At 38.5% G+C, this 21,282-nt stretch overlaps 4 protein-coding genes across 4 annotated transcripts; all 4 read right to left on the reverse strand.

The window, feature by feature from the left end:
- Nucleotides 1-890: 890 nt before the first annotated feature.
- On the reverse strand, nucleotides 891-2,277 carry LOC121812440 (odorant receptor 131-2-like). Its single transcript, XM_042214632.1, has 2 exons — nucleotides 2,146-2,277; nucleotides 891-1,896 (listed from the first exon to the last, which is right to left on the reverse strand). Exons 1-2 carry the CDS (start codon nucleotides 2,275-2,277, stop codon nucleotides 1,114-1,116), a joined length of 915 nt encoding a protein of 304 aa, XP_042070566.1. The 3' UTR covers nucleotides 891-1,113.
- Nucleotides 2,278-7,369: 5,092 nt separating this feature from the next.
- On the reverse strand, nucleotides 7,370-8,543 carry LOC102310017 (odorant receptor 131-2-like). The gene is made up of 2 exons (XM_005948453.2): nucleotides 8,299-8,543; nucleotides 7,370-8,167 (listed from the first exon to the last, which is right to left on the reverse strand). The coding sequence occupies exons 1-2, from the start codon at nucleotides 8,503-8,505 to the stop codon at nucleotides 7,370-7,372; spliced, it is 1,005 nt and encodes a 334-aa protein (XP_005948515.1). The 5' UTR covers nucleotides 8,506-8,543.
- A 6,792-nt stretch (nucleotides 8,544-15,335) lies between these two features.
- On the reverse strand, nucleotides 15,336-16,754 carry LOC102289078 (odorant receptor 131-2-like). The gene is made up of 2 exons (XM_005948472.1): nucleotides 16,599-16,754; nucleotides 15,336-16,121 (listed from the first exon to the last, which is right to left on the reverse strand). The coding sequence occupies exons 1-2, from the start codon at nucleotides 16,752-16,754 to the stop codon at nucleotides 15,336-15,338; spliced, it is 942 nt and encodes a 313-aa protein (XP_005948534.1).
- Nucleotides 16,755-18,616: 1,862 nt separating this feature from the next.
- Nucleotides 18,617-19,961, reverse strand: LOC102289385 (odorant receptor 131-2-like). The gene is made up of 2 exons (XM_005948473.2): nucleotides 19,809-19,961; nucleotides 18,617-19,405 (listed from the first exon to the last, which is right to left on the reverse strand). Exons 1-2 carry the CDS (start codon nucleotides 19,956-19,958, stop codon nucleotides 18,617-18,619), a joined length of 939 nt encoding a protein of 312 aa, XP_005948535.1. The 5' UTR covers nucleotides 19,959-19,961.
- Between the last annotated feature and the right edge of the window lie 1,321 nt (nucleotides 19,962-21,282).

The raw sequence follows: 21,282 nt of genomic DNA on the forward strand, positions 1-21,282 counted from the left end.
GTAAATTCCGCCCCTCCCCCCTTTTCCCAGCACAAGGCTCGCGTGCTGAGTGAAGCGGAAAAAAGAGTGAGAGAGAGAGAGAGGGTGAGAGAAAGGAAAAAAAAACCCACGGCTGGCGATAAGGAGCCGGCTCGTGTCGTTCACTTCAAAGAGTGGCTCTAAGAGCCACTTCGTTCGCGACCGACACAGCATCCATAATTTAAGACAAATGTATTATTATTACCATATTATTCCATTTGAGCACACATAAATAAAAACACATAAAATATTCTTAAATACAGTGGAACCCCAACTTACGAATACCCCATGTCACGAAAAATTCAAGTATGATACCAAATAACACAAACAACAAAACTGAAAAGCTGGATCAGATCACTGAAAATGAGCCAGTACATTCAGATCAGTTCAGTGGTGTTCTGCATTCACTTCATCACTGCAAGTGCAAGCACTAATGTAGCTTACAGGAAGCCAAAAGCAATAATTACTAATTAACAGTACTATATAAAGTATCCTGCTCTGCAATTTCAAAATTTCCCTCCACATAAACCACCACATAAAATCCATTAGTGAGCCAATGGTAGCAAAATGTTTGCAGGAAAAAGGCGCATTTGATTATTTTCCCATCATGCACATAATTTGAGAACCTGTCTTACATAAGTAACAACAAAACTGTTATACCATTTTTCAATTTAGCACAGTAATGCTTTATGGAAAAATGGACTGTCAATGAAGTAGCATGTTACTTTGGAACATATTACACTAAACACTGAGCACCTAAAATGAATCCAATAACACCAAATTCTGAAAACTCATGAAAATATGTTTTTATTTGCTGTAGGTTAGGTTACTGCAGTTTTCTCCTTTGTGATACAAACAGGAAGTTACAGTATTTCTGCCTACAGCTTCAAAATGCAGAGACTAACAGAACACTGTTTCACTGTGAATGAGAGTTTAGAAAGATCAAAAAAATTGTAAGTCAGGATGATATGAGAAACATAAAGTGAATTTCACTACTCCCATTACTTCTACTTAGTCTGTATCTAAAAGAAAATGGTAATAAAATTAAGAGAAATTGATAAATGTGTAACGTCAACAATGTCTGTCTTGGCTGGGTTACCTGTGTACAAAAGCATTAGCATTTTTTGTATGAAACAAGTATTTTTTCAGGTACTTTCTGAACATCTTATCTCGTATCCCATAAACAACTGGACTGATGATTCGAGGCAGAACATGTATTAGTATTGAGACTGTGTAGCGAATAGTCAGTGCTCCACTTGGAAACAAGGCTATCAAACCATTCAGCAGCAAATCATGCACGTAGGTGAGCATGCACAGCAGCAGCTGGAAGCCGTGCAGCAGTACAGTGTTTCTTGCTTTCCTGGCGTTTGCAGCAGCTGCCTGTGCAGCGAAAAGGATTCTGAAATATGTGTAGATAAGGATGAGCCAAACAATAACCAGAAATACAATGTTGGATATATCTCTCTTCTTTTCTAGCTCAGGAGGTCTGAAAGTTGTTTTCAAAAGGCAGAAGACTCTTGAATGAAAGAAATCTCTGGATTCTGTGGCCAAGATGCTGAATAAATCTGGGAGAATTGTAAGTGAACTTAGCACCCATATCACTGTGATCACAACGGTTACATTTTTGACTGTACAGATCTGTGAGTGCTGGAGAGGGAAGCATATAGCAACATAACACTCTACTGCCATTACAGTGAGGGTCATTGGAGTGTTAAGGCTGGGAATGATGGCAATCACTAGCAAAATAATACAGAAGGGCACATGAAGAGTAAAAATGGCATAACCGAGAACTTGAAGGAGGGTGAACATGATGAGCAGGAGGATATCATTGATTACCAGATGAATGTACAGGATGTAACGAGGATTTGTGTTGAAAACCTGAAGAGAAGGACAGGATTTAGAACATGAAAGGTGAATTATTCCACTAAACACTGAACGGTGGATAAAAAACAACTGCTTCAGTGACCAAACTTGGACGTCCAAAAATATCACTTAAAAGACGTCACTCCAACGTCTCTTTGCGCGATGGAATGTTCACCGTGCAGAATATATCACATTCTGTCGTCTAGTATCTAGTTCTAAATGGATGTAATAAATAGATGCAAAATTTATGAGCAGGATACAGACCTCATGTTTTTTGAATGTGTGCAGCAAGGTGCCGTTGACATAGATGATGGCGATACAGAGGACCACAGTTATCACATTCTTGACAATAGCTATGTTTAACGGGTCCCGATACGTAACTGTTGTCAAATTCATGGCAGCATTTGAAAGGTTCATGAGTTGGCCAAAAAACCTGTAGACATCATTGATTGTTATGGCAGGTTGTAACACAGAAGGTGTTAACTTTAAAAACACGGCAAAGTTTTGATATCTATGAGCATTCCTTATCTGATCAATAATAATCTTAGAAATCCTAAATATTCTGCAACACTATTACACCAACCATAAAACACCATATCCAAGCATCAAAAGTAATTCATTTTGCTTAAGCCAATAATTTACATTTCAGAAAATGCATTTTCTGCAATGTAATCCACCATAAATTATTTATTCTCATCAATTTTATAAAGTTCAAAAACCTTTCTGCTCCAGTTTACAACAAACTATGCTTTTCTGCACTAAACTCTGCTTTAGTTAAGTGTGAACTGCAATAAGACATTTTCATTAAAGAAAAAACTCCAAGTTTGACCTATAACATTAACTTAGTCACAACGAGCTGGATAATAGTAGCATTCTCATTCAAAGTAGTAACTTAAATCATAGTTGATAATTGCGCCTGGTTGTGTTACAATCAGAGTTATTATATAGCTGATCACATAAAATAAAATATACTACACTAAATGATTCAATACAATACAAATCTCAAAGAATATATAAATTGTTTTTATAAAAAAACCCACCCACCAAAGAATAGGTGCTCACCTGGTTATGGTTGACTTCTGTCTTGTAGCACTTGCCAGTGATTGATAATTTATAATAGTGGTTATATGCAAATGGCGTCAGGTGTGTCTATGTGTGAGAGAGAGGGAGACAGTGCCTGAATGTTTGTGAGTAGTAGGAGTGCTCGTACCCATTAGTGCATGCACGTGTGTATTAGGCACTTTTGCTAGCTCACGAAGAAGAGACAAGAATCACAAATGTGTCAATATCATGCTTTGTCTTATGGTCCATCTCCTTAGGTTGACATGACACCAACACATGGTCTAGTGTCTTTGTTTAAAGTTTGAAAAGTCAGAGGATATTGTCAGCATTTAGGCTACAACATCCACTAACCCCAGCTCTCCTGCTAACCTGAAACATCTCTTTGTATTATATGTGTATCCGGGCCCTAGGCCATGTGTGTGCATTAAATTCAATTCAATTCAATTTTATTTATATAGCGCCAAATCACAACATAAGTCGCCTCAAGGCGCTTCATAGATACAGAGAAAAAAAACCCAACAATCATATGACCCCCTATGAGCAAGCAGGACTCCTTAAAGGACTCCATTCAAAAGGCCTGCTCATTAAGGGCCTTAATACCCATTAATTTTTTGTCTTTTACATCAGTATGACAAAACATAGATAGATTTTCTTTAGAAAATGCAAATATAACTGAAATAACAAGGGAAAAAAGAAAAAACAAAATTTATAAAGAAGTTTCGTGTATATATCTATGTCTATACAATGTGTGTGCTCGAAAAGGAGTAGGATTACATTTTTCCTGTTCCTACCCCCTTATTTCAAATTTCATTACTTACAGATCAATATTCAGAATTCGACATTAAATGATCCAGACATGATTAACTATATACAAGTCTACACTCATATACAACACATGAACACACACACATAAAACATTTTCACTTAAACCAAAACAACAACAAACTACATTGTTACATAACCTAGGCACCCTGTGGTTAACACTAGGGTTGGACGATATGTAAAAATTTTCCAACCGACAATTGTCAGTCCAGTAATGAACGTTGGGCGATATATATTTCTCTGCGGTGGGGTCGGGTGGGCTGCCCCGGACTCTGTGGGGCGGGGTGGTGCTGCTGCTGTGGGCCCCGGTCTGGATGGGCCTAGGCCACATTGCCCTGGTGGGTTCCAGAGTGTTGGGGTACCTCCTGGGGTCAGCGGGGGAGCTGGCTCCAGGGAGGGGCCACTTGCCCCTCCCTTTCTTCCCTCCCCATCCTCAGCTGCCTCCTTCTTCCCGCTCCACCACACCCACACACACAACTGCACCTCAAGCAGGTGAGACACCTGCTTGGGGTGCAGTTGTGTGTGACCAGGGTGCAGGGGAGGCACTCCCCCTCTGTCCCCTTCTGGCTGCCTGTGCCTAAATTTTATTCCGCAACCTAGACTCACACTCTCATAACACATACATATAGGGACTTGGGGGTGGGCACGTTATACAGCGTCCAGAGGATGGTCTGTGTATTCAAACCCACCTCTGGCGCTGGTGCCCTACCCTCAATTTTAAATGCATATAGACACTGAGGCTTTTCGGGAGGAGCCGTGCTGCTCTCTGGCAGGAAGCACCATGCCCTCCTGTGTTTTAAATGCACTTTAGAACAGCACGCAGCAAAACTACGTATGAGCGGGCGGAGGGAGGTTTGGGCCTTCACTCACCCCTGTTCTGTTAACCGTCGGGGCTGGGAGGAGGTGCTGGCCGTCCGATTGGGGTCTGGGATGCGGGGTCTCCCTGCTACTGCAGATAAGGAGGCGGTCTGCTTTCCTCCACTCCAGAGAGAAAGGTTACATCTCCCGGGTCTGGGTATGATTTGCCCCTCTGGGGGCTGGGGTACCAGGGCCGGGGGCATAGAGTATGTTTGGGGAGTGTGAATGTGTGTACAGTGTCTATTTGTGTCTGTCTCCACATCGGGTGAGTGTCGAGTATTTGTTTGTGTATATGGGAGTGGGAATGCATGTTTGTGTCTGCGTGCGCCTGTTCATCTGTGTCTATATGTCAGCTTGGGTCTCATCCAAACCTCCCCCCTCCAAACTGTGTCTTTAGCTCTCTTCCACTAGTACGTATTTGGCTTCACTCAAAGTGACTCAACTCATCTATTACAATCGTGTACCACTTAATACGTGTGGTGTTGTTATAGCAATGTGGCTGAAAGTCTGTGACATCATTTGTACGCAATACAAATGCCACAACAAAGGAGGATGTCGAGGTGATGGTATACCTGCTGCTCGGTGTATGGCATGTTGTTTTCTGTGCAGACATTTCCCTTAATGGCTGCACCAATGGTTTTAAAAATAGCGGTTTGGATTTTTGTGAAGGAGACACCGTTATGACTCATTGAGTGCCACCACTAGCCGATTGGTGGCATACAGTCGGTTGACATCACATTTTGCTTGGAACCCTGACGGAGTAATTACCTGGTACCAGGAACTATCACCTAATGGAAAGCACTAAAAACGTAGTCAAGCCAAGCTAAAATAAGCAGGTACAAGTGGAAAAGGCCTATAAAGTGCAGATAAAATTGAGAGGCAGACAATAGCCCCAACCACAAATCTCTGGCTAACACACCTGCTCCTGCAGGTCCTATTTCTATAGTGATGTACTGAGAACCGTAATCACTATAGGGTAATTAAAAAGGAGGGGCAGGTCACCGCGCAGCACCTGTTTGAGTGATGTGGGGGGAGGGGCAGGATGCAAAGACTAGGAGCCAGCTGCAATTCATGGTTTGTTTTTATACCACTGTGTATTTAATCATTCTTTGTTAATTTTTGTCTCTTTTCCAGTGTGTTTTTGGTCCTGTCTCCTGCTCCTCCTGCCACCTCTCTTCATTTCCTTTCATATGATGTAGCACTTGATTACATACTCCGTCCCTTTTGGGGAAAGAGTAATCTGGCCTTTAGCAGGTCTTTAAAATAAGCAAATGCAATCTGACATCAGCCATCTACTGGTCGTAGTAGATGGCTGCCCCTCCCTGAATCTGCTGGAGGTTTTGTTTAAAGGGAGTTCTTCCTTCCCAGTGTCACCAGGTGGTTGCTAACAGGCTGCCATCTATTTGTTGGTGATTTTTCTCTGTTTTATTGTAGGGTTACAATCTTGTAATAAAAAGCAGCTTGAGGTGTCGTTGCTTTGTCTGTTTTTATATAAACAAATATATTTAGCAGCATTTTGTCAATTCAATAAAATGTTATTTATATAGTTGCAAAAGACAACCAAAATTGCATCAAGGCATTTTATGCTGTAAAGTAAAGAACCTACAATAATACATCAGTAAGCATGTATTTATTTATTTTTTACACACTGCTTCTGCATATTGGCATAATAAAAAACAACAACTAACAACAATATGTCAAGCTGTTTTCATGTCAGATTGCATTTGCTTATTTTAAAGACCTGCTAAAGGCCAGATTACTCTTTCCCCAAAAGGGAGGGAGTATGTAATCAAGTGCTACATCATATGAAAGGAAATGAAGAGAGGTGTTCATCACACATTTTATTTTTCCAATACAACGCCCTACAACTTCTCAATGACTGCATAATGTTTCGCAAAATCACACACTGCATGTGTGTATCTTAAGTATTTAAAGCTTATAGAAACCAAAGATTTAAGCCAGTTATGCTCCAATCAAATGGGTAAAGATATAAAATACACCTTTTAGTATCTGCTTCAAGGTCAGAGATCAAACATCACACAGTCACACAATTAGGAAAACACTAGTTTCCACTGGATCATCTCCAAACTTTAAAGCAGTATATTAGGCATTGTGAGACAAAGGAACTTTCTTTCTTTGAGCTTTTTAAAACATTTTTTAATACACCATTATATGATTCATAATGACACTAAACTATACTACATTATGAACTGCAATATAGATAATGCTGACATCAACACAAGAAGAACAAAAACAATGCAGATGAGATTTTGGGGGATTTCCATATTACCACTGCTGACATCAGCATTAGTTTTAGTATCGCCTGTTACTTACATATCATGTTTTGATACATAAAACCTTAGAACTGAAGGAGGATGCTCTTTTTTTTAAAGTGGACAAATATTTGCCAAACAGTTAAAACAGTACATTATCACTAGTAACAGTAACGTTTTTTTTCTTTCTTTTTTTTTGTTGCTTTTTTAAAATTGTTTTTTTTTTTACTTAATTCAGATTCTATACAACTCGACTAACAAGAGGAAGGGTAATGTGTGATTTTCAAGACTGATGGTGATACCTATGTCTGAGCATTTAAAAAATCCAACATATCAACTAATATTTGGGTTTTTTTCTGGAACACAATGTGCACCCAATGCATGTCCAGAGGATGAAATCTAGTTAACCTGATGATTAATTAATGTTTTTTACCAATACACCTTTCTAGCTGCCCTCTGCTAGATCAAGAATATTACAATCTAAAATCGGTCTCGTTACCCATTTTCATGGTACACAACAGATACTTTTTTAAATACTGTTTAAATGTCTTGTCTCGTAACCCATACACAATAGGGCTAACAAACCTGGGGACAATGTAGATTATGATATAGGAAATAAAAACAACTATTAGAGGCTGTTTAGGGAACCAGCGCACCAGAGCCTGCATTAATGCAGTTGCTATATAGGTTAGCATAGACAACAGAAGCTGAAAGCCGTGGAGCAGGATTGTGTTTCTCGCCTTCTTCGACTCTCGCTTGGCTGATTTAGCTTTGTTAGCAGCAAAAAATATCCTGAAGTATGTGTACATGAAGGTGAGCAAAACACCAATTAGGAAAATTAAATATGAAACCTCTTTCTTTTTTACAATGATTGGATGCCGGAATAAGTTATCTCTCTCACATTGTATTGTGGAATAAAATAACTCCACTGGCTCTGTTGCCAGAATAATAACGATGTCGGACATAGCTGAGACTGCACTCATGGCCCAGATCCAACCTATAGCCACGTATGTTCTTTTGGTGGTGCAGTACTCAGCGTGTTGCAGTGGTAAACAAATAGCAATGTAGCACTCTAGTGCCATGAGAGCTAAATTTATTGGAGTATTGAAGGTGGTAAAGATAGCCAAAGTGATAAGGAAGCAACAGAATGCAACATTAATTTGATAAAAGATATAAGTGAAAACAAATAGACTAATTGAAGAAGTGAGCTGGATCATGTCATTCACCACCAGGTGGATGAACAGGATGTAACGAGGATTCAAATAAAATATCTGAAAGACATGAAACACCTCATCTCACTTTTATTACTTTAATACATATATTTTTTTGTGTTAGCAATATTTAGGTATATTTTTCCAATAATGATAATTAAATAAAAACAACAATAACAATAAATACTGACCTGGTGTTTTCTGAAGGTGTGTATCAGTGTACCGTTAATATAGTTGATGGTAAAGCCGAGAGCCAGAACGATGACATTTTTGGCCACGGCTACACTTGGCGAATCGCGATATTTCAGACTGCTCGACGCATTGAGGGCATAAGATGAGGAATTCATAGAGATGCTTTTTCGGGATCTTACAAAAGAGTAAAAGTAAGTCACACACATTCATCCATCCAAATAATTGAATTCAGATGTTCCATGGCCACAGGTGTATAAAATCAAGCATCTAGGCATGCCGTCTGCTTCTACCAACATTTGTAAATCAATGGGTTGCTTTCAGGAGCTCAGTAAATTCCAGCTTGGTACCATGATAAGATGCCACCTGTGCAACAAACCCATTGGTGAAATTTCCTCAGTACTAAATATTCCACAATCAACTGTTAGTGGTGTTATAACAAAGTGGAAGTGACTGGGAATAACAGCAACTCAGCCAAAAAGTCATGTAAAATTACAGAGAGGCATCCGGGGGTGCTGAGGTGCTTAGTGAGCAATGCTGAGTGAGCAAAGGTCACTAACCTTCTGCACAGTCGGCTGCTACAGACCTCATGTGGCATTCAGATTAGCTCAAAAACAGTGTGTAGAGAGCTTCATGCAGTGGATTTCCATGACTGAGCAACTGTACCCAAACCTTACACCTTCAAGTGCAATGCGAAGGGTTGGATGCAGTGATGTAAAGCACAACATTCATTTTACTTGAAGCAAAACAATGATCCTAAATACACAGCTAGGAAACGCTCAACTGTTTCAGAGAAAGAAAATAAAAGTTGTAGAGTGGCCCAGCCAGTCTCCAACTGAAACTCTGGAAAGAACTCAAGCTCAGAGTACATAGAAGGGGTCACACAACCTTCAGGATTTGAAGACTGTGTGGAAAAACTGGGCCAAAATCAGACGTGAGCAATGCATGCGACTAGTTTCTCCATTACAGGAGGCGTCTTGAAGCCGTCGTCACCAACAAAGGCTTTTGTATGAAGGATGAAATACATTTCAGTAAGCGTTTTCAATTATTTTTCCCTGTGTCATTTTTAATTATTACACATAATTTATGGACATCTATGGTTTGATTCCTTTGCTTGTGTGGATTGGGTGGGTTGTGACTGACATCTGGTGGGAAATTCATGTCAATAGCACCTTTAGAAATATGTTTACTTAGAAAATTAGTGACATGTTCAGTCCTTACCCACTGTATGCTTAATTAATAAGCTAAAAAATACTAGTTACAAATAAGCTGCTTTGCTCAAGCTTTATGCATTAAAGAATCCTAAATACTGCACTATAATGAACTGATAGCAGCGACAAAGACAAAAAACTTTCCTACCTTAGACAGACCACTTCAGTCTCCACTTTGACCAGTTAGGAAACTGATGTGGAAATAATTTGTCTTTATATTAAGGAGTTTGATGCATGACTCCTGTTAAAGGTTAGAAATGATGTCACTGATACTGTTTCTCCTCATTGGTTAAACTTTGGCATCTTTTTTTAAAAAACATTTCTGTTCTGTAAACTAATACCAACCCCTGTTATATCACTAAAAAATATATCTAACATGAAAAAAAAAACAAGAAGACAAAAAGACATTTTCATTTATTGACAGTTAAAAACATTTCCTCTTTGCACTTTTTATCCTGGTGGGAGAAATGTGTGATATGGGAAGGTGTCAATTTGGCTTCAGTTTCAGAGCCCTTATAGCCCTCATTAGCACTCACTCAGTCACTGAACTCTTTAAAATACATTACAAAAGATCTGAATTATTTATATAGAACAAATACTTAAATAGAATGTATTATAAAGCATCAATGGAAAATTCTCAAAATGGGGCAAAAGAAAAAGAAACAAAAGAAAAATTACGAGCAAATTAGCCTAACCTTAACACCAACAGACATAACCACACACCAAAGTACCAAATGCCTCCTTTGACTTACACTATGTTGCCAAATGTATTCCCTTGTCTGCACTTGTCACACGCATATGAGCTTGAGTGACATCCCATTCCTAATCCACAGAGTTTAACATGATGTCAGCCCACCCTTTGCAGCAAAACATCCTCAACACTACTGGGAAGGCTTTCCACAGGTTTAGGAGTGTTTATGGGAATTTTAGATCTTTCTTCCAGAAGTGCATTTGTGAGGTCAGACACAGATGTTGGATGAGAAGAATTGGAGCGGTGACTGCTCTAATTCATCCCAAAGGTGTTCTTTAGGTTGAGGTCAAGACTCGGTCAGGTCGGCGCCAAACTTCCTCTTATATGTCCTCATGGAGCTTGCTTTGTACACTGGTCTGCAGTCATGTTGGAACAAAAAGATGTATTCAAACTGTTGTCTGTGAAGGTTCTCAGTCATCCAGGTAATGGTAGTCTAAAGAACTTAGAAAGAAAAGGCCCCACCCTATCATGTGATTTCCTGAGGTCAAAAGGCCCAGGATGTGAGTGGGCGTAACGGCGTCTGGGAAGGGATCTCAAAACTGGATTATAGATGGCAGACAGTTTGTGTCGTAAACCACCGCCTCTGTTCAAAGACGGTTGTTCACAGAGGACTTATAAGCCATCTATGTCTATGAAGAAGCTTCTCGGATGAGAGTTGAACCGTCTTCAAGCAACTTAAAGATGTCCAGCTTTTGTTTTCAAGCTCTTTAGAGTCTTCAAACTGTTCCACCTTCAAACTTTTAAATCTTCAAACTGTTCCCACAAAGCTGGGAGCAGGAAATTGTCCAACCTTCTTGGTATGCTGAAGCATGAAAGGTTCCTTTCACTGGACTTAAGGGGCCCCTTCAAGAATGTGTTAACACGCCATTATGATTAGTGTGATTAAAATCTTTAACGCATTTAACCCAGTCAGTCATTTAATCCAGTCATGAAATTTTCTCGCTATGAAATACTTCATAATCGACTATTAGTAGTGTTAAAACTGGAAGTCATGTGAAACAACAGCAAATAAGTCATGAAGTGTTGGCCGTAGTACAGAGGTCACCAACGTTCTGCAGTCAATCGCTACAGACTTCCAAACTTCGTGTAGTCTTCAGATTAGCTCAAGAACAAGTTTCCTAGCAGCTACATTAGTGCCTTACATCGCTAAGCTCAGTGATGTAAGGAAGTGTCAGATGTAGTGGTGTAAAATATCACAGCGCAGAGTGGACAAGCTTTGAACATACTGCCCGAAATGTAAGAAGTTATGACCTGCAGTCTATCTGGGTCAGATATAAACCAAGTTCAGGTGGAGCTTATTTTCGCTGTGCTGACTTTTTACAGTCAGTTACAATAACTCGTACTGCGTACTAGCTAGCATGACGGAGTTTCTATACAGCTGGGCGGGTGCTATGATGTTACTAATGGTGAACTTTATTTTATTCATAAGGTTAGTTAGTAGAGTTGCCAAACGTCCCATAAAAAATGGAATTGTTCCGTATTCAGAGAAAATATTACGCGCTTCATATTGAGCCGCAAAGGAACGCGATTTGTCCCGTATTTCAGCTAGAATGGAAAAAAGACACAAAGCTGGAGTTATTCTGTCTTTATGCTGTCAACTTCCTCTTCTTCTCTCATTCCCTCCCCTCTCTCTCCTGTTGCTACTCTAGTCATGAAACTGATCCATGATCAGCTTTTCTCTCTTGTTTGTTTATCGCCCACAAAGAGGAAACCAGCGGATGTTACGCTTAACAACAACAGCACGTTTAAGTTTGAACAGCTGTTGTCAGAATTTATTTAATATTAATTTCTATTATCAGCTGATATTTGCTGGAGCCACAGCTATAAAGCTGCTGGTCATGATATCGGTTTGGATATCCTGGTGAGAGGGAAACATGAAGATGAAACCAGAAGATGTCCTTACTCAGAGCTGAACCAGCCCGTTCTCACTCCCGAGGCGTAATGTCCCGACGTTTTGTCACGTCCAGAGAAACGCAAAAGGTGACCGGTCGGGTTCTTATGGTATGTGCCGGTGTTGTACCAAAAACTGATTGTCTGCCAAAAGCTGATTGCTCGTATTTAAACTGCTATAAGTAACTTGTTGGGTTACAAGGTAGAAGCTTTTGGCAGTGACTTTTATATAACCTTTATTTATGCAGTTAAAAAAAATATCTCTCTTTTGTAAGAGTAAGTTGGCCAAGAGGACAGCAGAAATGGCAGCAAATATTACAATAGTGGGGATAAAGGACTGGATTGGTTATAATGTATTACAGTAACACAGAGTTGTAAAGATACTTGAAAAATGGATAATTTTTTAATTCTCTTTATAACCCCTTTTTAAACCCTGTTCACCGAAGTCTATTTACGAACATACATAAAGATATTACACATAAAAAGTCCACAGAAACATTGGAAATTAGTTTTGGGCAGACAATCGCTTTTTGGCACAACACCGGGTTATGGATGAAATCCAGTGTAATGACGGTCCCGCGGTAATAGACGATCCAGCCCTAAACCCAACCTTATCCGTAACCCTAACCTTATTCCTAACATTAACCAGCACTTTAATGACGTTAAATAGTGTTTTCCCAAGTGATTTTAAGAAAAAGAGCAAACATGTGTGGATTGAGTCCAAACGGTTCTCATATTTCCTCATTTTTCCGATGTCGTGATTTAGGAACGTGTTGGGTGGCCGAAAACGTAATATGTTGATGATTTCTCACCTAGCGTAAAATGTTACGTTTGCAAGTGATGGAGAAACAGGTTTACTTTTTAGAAATGTATAGAAATCATACATATATACCAATAAGACAGTGTACATCCCTGTTACAACAGTGTTTGCTTTCATTCAAAGGCTTTATGGCTTTTCCTATAATACCTGGTGGGCCGGTCTCCGGTCAAAATGCCCGGGCCGATTTTTTGTCCCAGCCCAGCCCTGGTTGGAGCCGGGTCCTGCCCAGGAGCTGAAGCTGCTTTGCTTTCTTTTTTCACCTCCTTTTTTTCTTGTTCCATGTTTGTTGTCATATATCGTAAGACATATACAGGGAGTGCAGAATTATTAGGCAAATGAGTATTTTGTCCACATCATCCTCTTCATGCATGTTGTCTTACTCCAAGCTGTATAGGCTCGAAAGCCTACTACCAATTAAGCATATTAGGTGATGTGCATCTCTGTAATGAGAAGGGGTGTGGTCTAATGACATCAACACCCTATATCAGGTGTGCATAATTATTAGGCAACGTCCTTTCCTTTGGCAAAATGGGTCAAAAGAAGGACTTGACAGGCTCAGAAAAGTCAAAAATAGTGAGATATCTTGCAGAGGGATGCAGCAGTCTCAAAATTGCAAAGCTTCTGAAGCGTGATCATCGAACAATCAAGCGTTTCATTCAAAATAGTCAACAGGGTCGCAAGAAGCGTGTGGAAAAACCAAGGCGCAAATAACTGCCCATGAACTGAGAAAAGTCAAGCGTGCAGCTGCCAAGATGCCACTTGCCACCAGTTTGGCCATATTTCAGAGCTGCAACATCACTGGAGTGCCCAAAAGCACAAGGTGTGCAATACTCAGAGACATGGCCAAGGTAAGAAAGGCTGAAAGACGACCACCACTGAACAAGACACACAAGCTGAAACGTCAAGACTGGGCCAAGAAATATCTCAAGACTGGTTTTTCTAAGGTTTTATGGACTGATGAAATGAGAGTGAGTCTTGATGGGCCAGATGGATGGGCCCGTGGCTGGATTGGTAAAGGGCAGAGAGCTCCAGTCCGACTCAGACGCCAGCAAGGTGGAGGTGGAGTACTGGTTTGGGCTGGTATCATCAAAGATGAGCTTGTGGGGCCTTTTCGGGTTGAGGATGGAGTCAAGCTCAACTCCCAGTCCTACTGCCAGTTTCTGGAAGACACCTTCTTCAAGCAGTGGTACAGGAAGAAGTCTGCATCCTTCAAGAAAAACATGATTTTCATGCAGGACAATGCTCCATCACACGCGTCCAAGTACTCCACAGCGTGGCTGGCAAGAAAGGGTATAAAAGAAGAAAAACTAATGACATGGCCACCTTGTTCACCTGATCTGAACCCCATTGAGAACCTGTGGTCCATCATCAAATGTGAGATTTACAAGGAGGGAAAACAGTACACCTCTCTGAACAGTGTCTGGGAGGCTGTGGTTGCTGCTGCACGCAATGTTGATGGTGAACAGATCAAAACACTGACAGAATCCATGGATGGCAGGCTTTTGAGTGTCCTTGCAAAGAAAGGTGGCTATATTGGTCGCTGATTTGTTTTTGTTTTGTTTTTGAATGTCAGAAATGTATATTTGTGAATGTGGAGATGTTATATTGGTTTCACTGGTAAAAATAAATAATTGAAATGGGTATATATTTGTTTTTTGTTAAGTTGCCTAATAATTATGCACAGTAATAGTCACCTGCACACACAGATATCCCCCTAAAATAGCTAAAACTAAAAACAAACTAAAAACTACTTCCAAAACATTCAGCTTTGATATTAATGAGTTTTTTGGGTTCATTGAGAACATGGTTGTTGTTCAATAATAAAATTATTCCTCAAAAATACAACTTGCCTAATAATTCTGCACTCCCTGTAAATAATCCCAATTGTGATTACATTAGTATTTCTTTTTACACAACTTTTTTGGTAATAAATTTATTTAAGAATCAAAAAATCTGAAGAGCCAAAAGAAGTACCATCAATAAGCCTCAGTTCAGGTGTGGAGGTAAAGAGAGGGAAAACCGCATTTTAAATAAAATTCTCTAAAAATTGTCAATTGAGAAATGAGTGCCATGTCTCTAGTGCTACCCAAGGCCTGACCCAGCAGTGAAGAAAGAACACCCAAATATATGCAACACATCATGCACAGACCTGTTATCTGATTAAAAACTTTTAAATGAATTATAATATTGCATAGAAGCTTTTGTGCAGAGTTTATAATCTTTCAACTTCCTCCTTGATTGTGTTAAACAACATTATATTTACACTAAATATTTCAGCTATGAAAACAGCAGAGGTTATACAAAATGACATGCTGAAAATATGTTCCCATCTAAAATCAGTATATGAGTTGGATATGTATTGCTGTTTTATGACGACCGTATTATCTTTGGAAGGTTGTTCACTGCACACAAATGCCTTTTCAAGAACTTTCTGAAAGTCTTGTCACGTAATCCATAGATTATAGGACTTCCTAAGCGAGGGAGAACTTGGTTAATAATAAAAGTGGCAAAGTTTATGTCACTTAGCCCTTCAGGAAAAAAGTATACCAGGAGTTTGATTAACGGAGGTTGCACATAAACCGTTGTACACAACAGCACCTGAAACCCATGAATCAGGATGGTGTTTCTTGCCTTTTTAGTATCTGAATCAGCACATCTAGCCACAAACAAAATTTGGCAGTAAGTGTACAACAGTGTGACCGAAACTAGCACTAGAAACAGTGTGTGGGATGCATCCCTCTTCTTTACACTATAGCTGCTACGAAACACAGTATCTCTGTTGCAGACCACTCTCGACTGTAAGAACTGTGAAGACTCAACGGCCAAGAGAATGAACAGATCTGGCAAAATGGAAAGTGAACTTATTGCCCAGATTATTCCAATTACAATGTATGTTCTTTTGACTGTACATATGTAGCTGTATCGAAGAGGGATGCAGACAGAAACACAACACTCTGCTGCCATAAAAGCTATATTAAGAGGAGTGTTTTGTGTGGTAAAGATCGCCGGCAAGATGAGTAACAAACAGAGGGAGACGTGGATGGTGTGGAATGCATACGAGAAGATGAAGAGGGAAATGCTGGTTGACAGTTGGATGATATCGTTAAACACCAAGTGGATGAACAGGATGTAGCGAGGGTTCAACCTGAAGATCTGATTTAAATGACATAATTAATTATTAGTTTTGAATATATCTTTAGAGTAAGGTTAAAGAAAGGCAGAGGTTAAAACAACAGTTGATTTAAAAAGACATTTTTCCAGACAGCGTTACTGTAAAAACATGTACATGTTATAATTAGATTTAAGATTGTGCTGCAATTACTAAAATAAAACAAAATACGCACAGAGAAGATTTTGTTTGTTTGTTTCAGTCTAAATCAGGGGTTTACAAACACCCAAATAATACCTGAAAATAAGCTAACATTGAAAGTAATAAGGTCTACATCAAAAGCAAGCATTTCTAAATGATATTCTTTTTAAAGTACAGCAGACAAGCTCAGCCTTCGAACCAAAGGAACATGAGCTGAAAAAAAGAAAAAACAAATCAACTTAAAATAAAAAATAATAAAGATAACAAAATATGATAACTCTTTGACAGGTAATGTAGAGTAGCAGGCCTACTTTACACACATGATACTTGTTGAATGTGTGGATCATTGTGGCATTAATGTAGTTTATGGTGATGCCCAACACAACAACGGTCACATTCTTGCCAACAGCTTTGACAAATGTCTTCCAGTAATTCAAAGTTATTGTTGCATTGCTGTCAACTTGTGTCAAATTCATATCAGCATCCAAAGAACCTGTTTAAGGGGCAAAAAACAGTCAACGGTGCAAAGTACAGCAAATATGCTTTAAAAACAGTGTTACATTGTGAACAGTTCTGTGGTGGTTCTTTTTTTCATTTCCAATAGAAGAAGTGTGAAGTGAAGCATGACAGTACTGACCTTGAATGGATTTTGATCCTAATGTGATTGTGGTATTGCAGCAGCCTTTTTATACAGAGTGAGTACACATGGACGGTGGCTGGTGGGGGTTGATCTGTGATACCTGTGTGCACAGTTTATCCAAAGCCCAATGAGATCTGAGAATTTTTAAAAATAATTCTAAATTAATTCTAATTTATTCTAATTAATCTAATTCTAAATTACACATTAGATAAATTCTTACTCTCTTCAAAGCCAGCATGAGGAGAGCAAGCAGGAGGAGAATACAATAGGTCGGGATTGTTGTGATTGTGTAGCTGATGACAAACATTCACACGGTCACACGAAACATGTCATTGACCATCATGTAAAGTAAAAACCTGGGATTACTGCAGAAAAGCTGAAAGGTGAAATAAAAGACAAATGACGAAAAGGTTTAACAAGCAGGGGAGTCATTTACATCATTCACACAAAGAACTATAAAATATTGTGAGATATGTTATCAGAATTTTATCACTTTTATTGTAGAAATGTAAATTCTGTTACACAAAATGAACTTCTCTAATTTAACTGCAAGACATATTTTAACCTGTAACATTTTTAAAAGCTGTATACAGTTATGTTCATTGTGTTTGAAATTGTAATCTTACAAGCACTACAACTTTGTGTATTTGATTTAAATGAGGGAAATCAGTGCTTGCATCAGTAACTATTTATTTAAAGGAAGGACTTCTCTACAGCCAAAACTAATTCTTTCTCCTCATGCATGTAACCAAAGGCAGCTTTTGGAAAGGTTGTCAGCATAGAGTTCACTTACATTTCTAGTTTAGACTATTTAAGCCAGATTTCTTTTGCTTATAATTAACTTGACATCAGATAGCTAACCAGTGCATAAATTCTGATAATTACACAAACTTTTTTCTTGACATTAGACATGTTTAGTGGCTTCAGCTTTAAACATACATATATGTCCTAAATGATCCACAGCAGTTGTTGCTCATCACAAAATGTTCCAAGTGTTGCAAATACATTTTTCACTGTTTGCACCCTAAAGGATTATTTAACTGTACCTCATGCAAAAATTTAAATTTTGACAGACTTTACAAAAGCTCTCTGATAAAGGATTTTAATTATTGCTAAATATAAATAAAATTATGCTGCTTATCAAAAGAACATGGAAATTTGAAGCATGGATTCAAATTAAGTGAAAAAAGAAAAAGGTATTTACAAAAACAAACATAAAATTGTTTACAATTACACAAGCTTTTAAATCCAGTTAAAAGTTCCTTAAACAAGATAACTGAATGATTATAATTATCATCTGCACATACAGTACTATGCACTGTAAATGTCCACGACGACATGAACATGCTTTCCAGCATCTTTATTCTTTTATTTATCGGTTGCTGTCATGTTACATACACAGCTGCAGCTTTCCAGCTGTGCAGCTGAACACTTCTACAACAACAGCAGGCAGAGCTCAGATTTTAACCTGGTGAGGTGTGATTGCGATGTTGCGCAGGTGCGTCCACCTTCCCTGCTGCGGCCGACCACGCCCCGCAACATACACAAATTAACAATATAAAAACCATAAATATATAACAATACCAATTAATATATAAGACTAATCAAGCTATCAAGATTTTTATTAGATGTTCATGGCATTTCAACTTACATGACTGAATGAACTGAACAGAGGTATAGGGGCCAGGACATTCACTTTTACCTATTTTGATTGTCTGATTTATGTACAGTGATTTTACACAACAGATTCCCTTTCAAGAACTTCCTAAAAGTCTTGTCACGAATGCCGTAGATAATGGGGCTGATGGATCGTGGCAGTATTTGAACTGTAACATAGATCACGAAGAGGGAATCAGTGTAATTCGTAGGAAACCATTTCTGCAGAGCATTTGTTAAGTGCGGAGCTGCATATGTTGCCATGCACAGCAGCAGCTGAAACCCGTGCAGGAGGATTGTGTTTTTGGCTTTCTTGGCATCTTTGCTTGCTGTTTTGGCAGTGAATAGGATCTTTAGGTACGTGTAAATGATAGTAACCCAAACTATAACTAGAAACACTCCATATGTAATATCCCTCTTCTGGATGATAAGGGGATGTGGAAAGACAGTGTTTCTGAGACAAAACACACGAGAATGAAAAAAATCCAGGGGTTCTGTGGCCAAGGTGATGAATAGATCAGGAAGGACAGACAATGTTGTGATCATCCAAATTAAACTAATCAAGATTAAAGTTCTTTGGACAGTGCAAATCTGAACATGACGCAAGGGGAAACAGATGGCTATGTAGCATTCCACTGCCATGCAAGCCAGGTTCAGAGGGGAATTTTCAGTGGTGAAGAGAGCGAGCAACATAAAGATGCAGCAGACGGAGACATTGAGTTTGTAGATGGTGTAGCTGATGATGAACAGGATGGCAGTCAGCATCACTTGGACCATGTCATTGATCACCAGGTGAATAAAGAGGACATATCTGGGATTCTTGTAGAAAATCTGGAGAGGTATAGGAAAACAATGTTTGAAAACAATTCTGTTTAGGCAACACGTTTAAAATTTTCAATTTTGAAAGGCAAGGCATCTTTGCTTTGAATAGTGCCCCTTCAACCACAAGCAGTAGAAAAGGATGGATATCGTCAAATGGTGCAATTTCTTAAGAGACATGTAGACACCGTTTCCACAGATACTGGTTGCATCTCATCATTATGCGTGAGATGTCATTTAGCACTGATGCTTTGACACCCTGGTTGTGTCTCCAGATTAGTTTTGATTTTGTATGATTTCAACTTTGTACAGGTCATCCTGTTAAAGAGATCGGATTTCACTGGGACTTTCCTGTTTCCTGTTTAAAGCTTCATGCCTGATTACATAAGTGGTCATGAAAGAAAGACTACAAGACCTGGTGTTTGCAGAACGTGTGGATGAGGTTGGCATTGATGTAGCCGATGGAGATGCCAAGGAACACGACAATCAAATTCTTGGTCACAGCTTTAGCAAATGAGTCTCGATACTGTAAGACTACAGTCACATTGCCAGATGATGCATTCATCTCTTGACAGCTGAAAAGAAACAATAAATATTATATTTTTAAGTAATAAGTAATATTTCCATCACATTTCCACTGAGTAATTCACAAGTGCATGAAAATAAAGATTTTAAAGATTTTAAATTTGTGATTTGAGTGGTAAAAGTGGCACACTGTCCTTTTGGCAAACGCATTAACTGACAAGTACATCTCAGTACAAGTTCACTGAGATGGTGAAAAAGTCTGCAACCATCAGTATAGAAAAGCTTTACATAAGGAGCTTGGGACAACTGTTGTTGTGATTTGCTTCTATATTAAGAAAATGTCATTAACCAGTTACACATTTACTTACAATGCTATCATAATTTCATCATTTTATCATTATGTCACTTTTAAATATCAAGGCTATCATGACATCCCTACAAGTTATGAATTCATCACTGTAAAAGATGACATTCAAAAAACAACATTGTGAGAAAAATGTTAGAGAAATTCAAAAAGGAAAAATAAAAAAAACACACAATTTAAAGAAAATTAAAGAGCCCTTGTTGAGTTGCAGGTATTGGCCCCTTATGGTAAAGTTACTTTGAAAAGGTAATCATCATGATAATACTGGTAATATTAATAATACTAAAACAACCAGAGACAATTTTATAATATAAAATAAAAAATAAACATACATGAACATTTAGGGCTGATCAAAGTTGACAAAACAGGCACACATGAGGCATTGCTCTTTCCCTCATGTTGTTTTACATCGCAGAGCTTGTGTTGTATATGAGTTTTTTTTTACTTATAACCTTTGAAAGACCTACAGTAAGAAAAAGGAAGCCTGACTTCCATAACCTCTGAAGCACAGAGTAAATATATCTATATATTAACTATAATTTTAACATTCAACTGAAGCATGATGATGGAAAGGACTATATAATTAAATTTTGATTATTTTTTCATCTACAGTTTTTCTAAACTTTTCTAAACTGAAGTGTAAATTAATGTATATTTCTTTTAACATGTTAGTGTGTTATCAGCTGAAAACCCTGTTTTACACATTTAAAAACAATATCATTTGTAAATAGCTGCAGTTTTCAAGAAGAGCTCAAACAGGCCTATATAATGTACATTTGCATATACATCATGACAATGGTGTCAGAATATAGTTAAAAGCAAAATGTAGTTGGAGGTGGTACTTACCTGCTTGCATCTAAACACCAACATAATGCAGCAGATAATCTTATACAGGTTTATGGTGTCCTGGGATTCCTTGTGTGTGTGCACATGACAAGATCAATATGGTTAGCATTGCATGTTTGATTCTTATAAATTTATTAGAACACCTGTCATAAAA

The sequence above is a fragment of the Haplochromis burtoni genome, unplaced genomic scaffold (assembly GCF_018398535.1).
Source record: "Haplochromis burtoni strain Fernald_Lab_line unplaced genomic scaffold, NCSU_Asbu1 Contig_595, whole genome shotgun sequence".
NCBI classification, from domain to species: Eukaryota; Metazoa; Chordata; class Actinopteri; order Cichliformes; family Cichlidae; genus Haplochromis; species Haplochromis burtoni.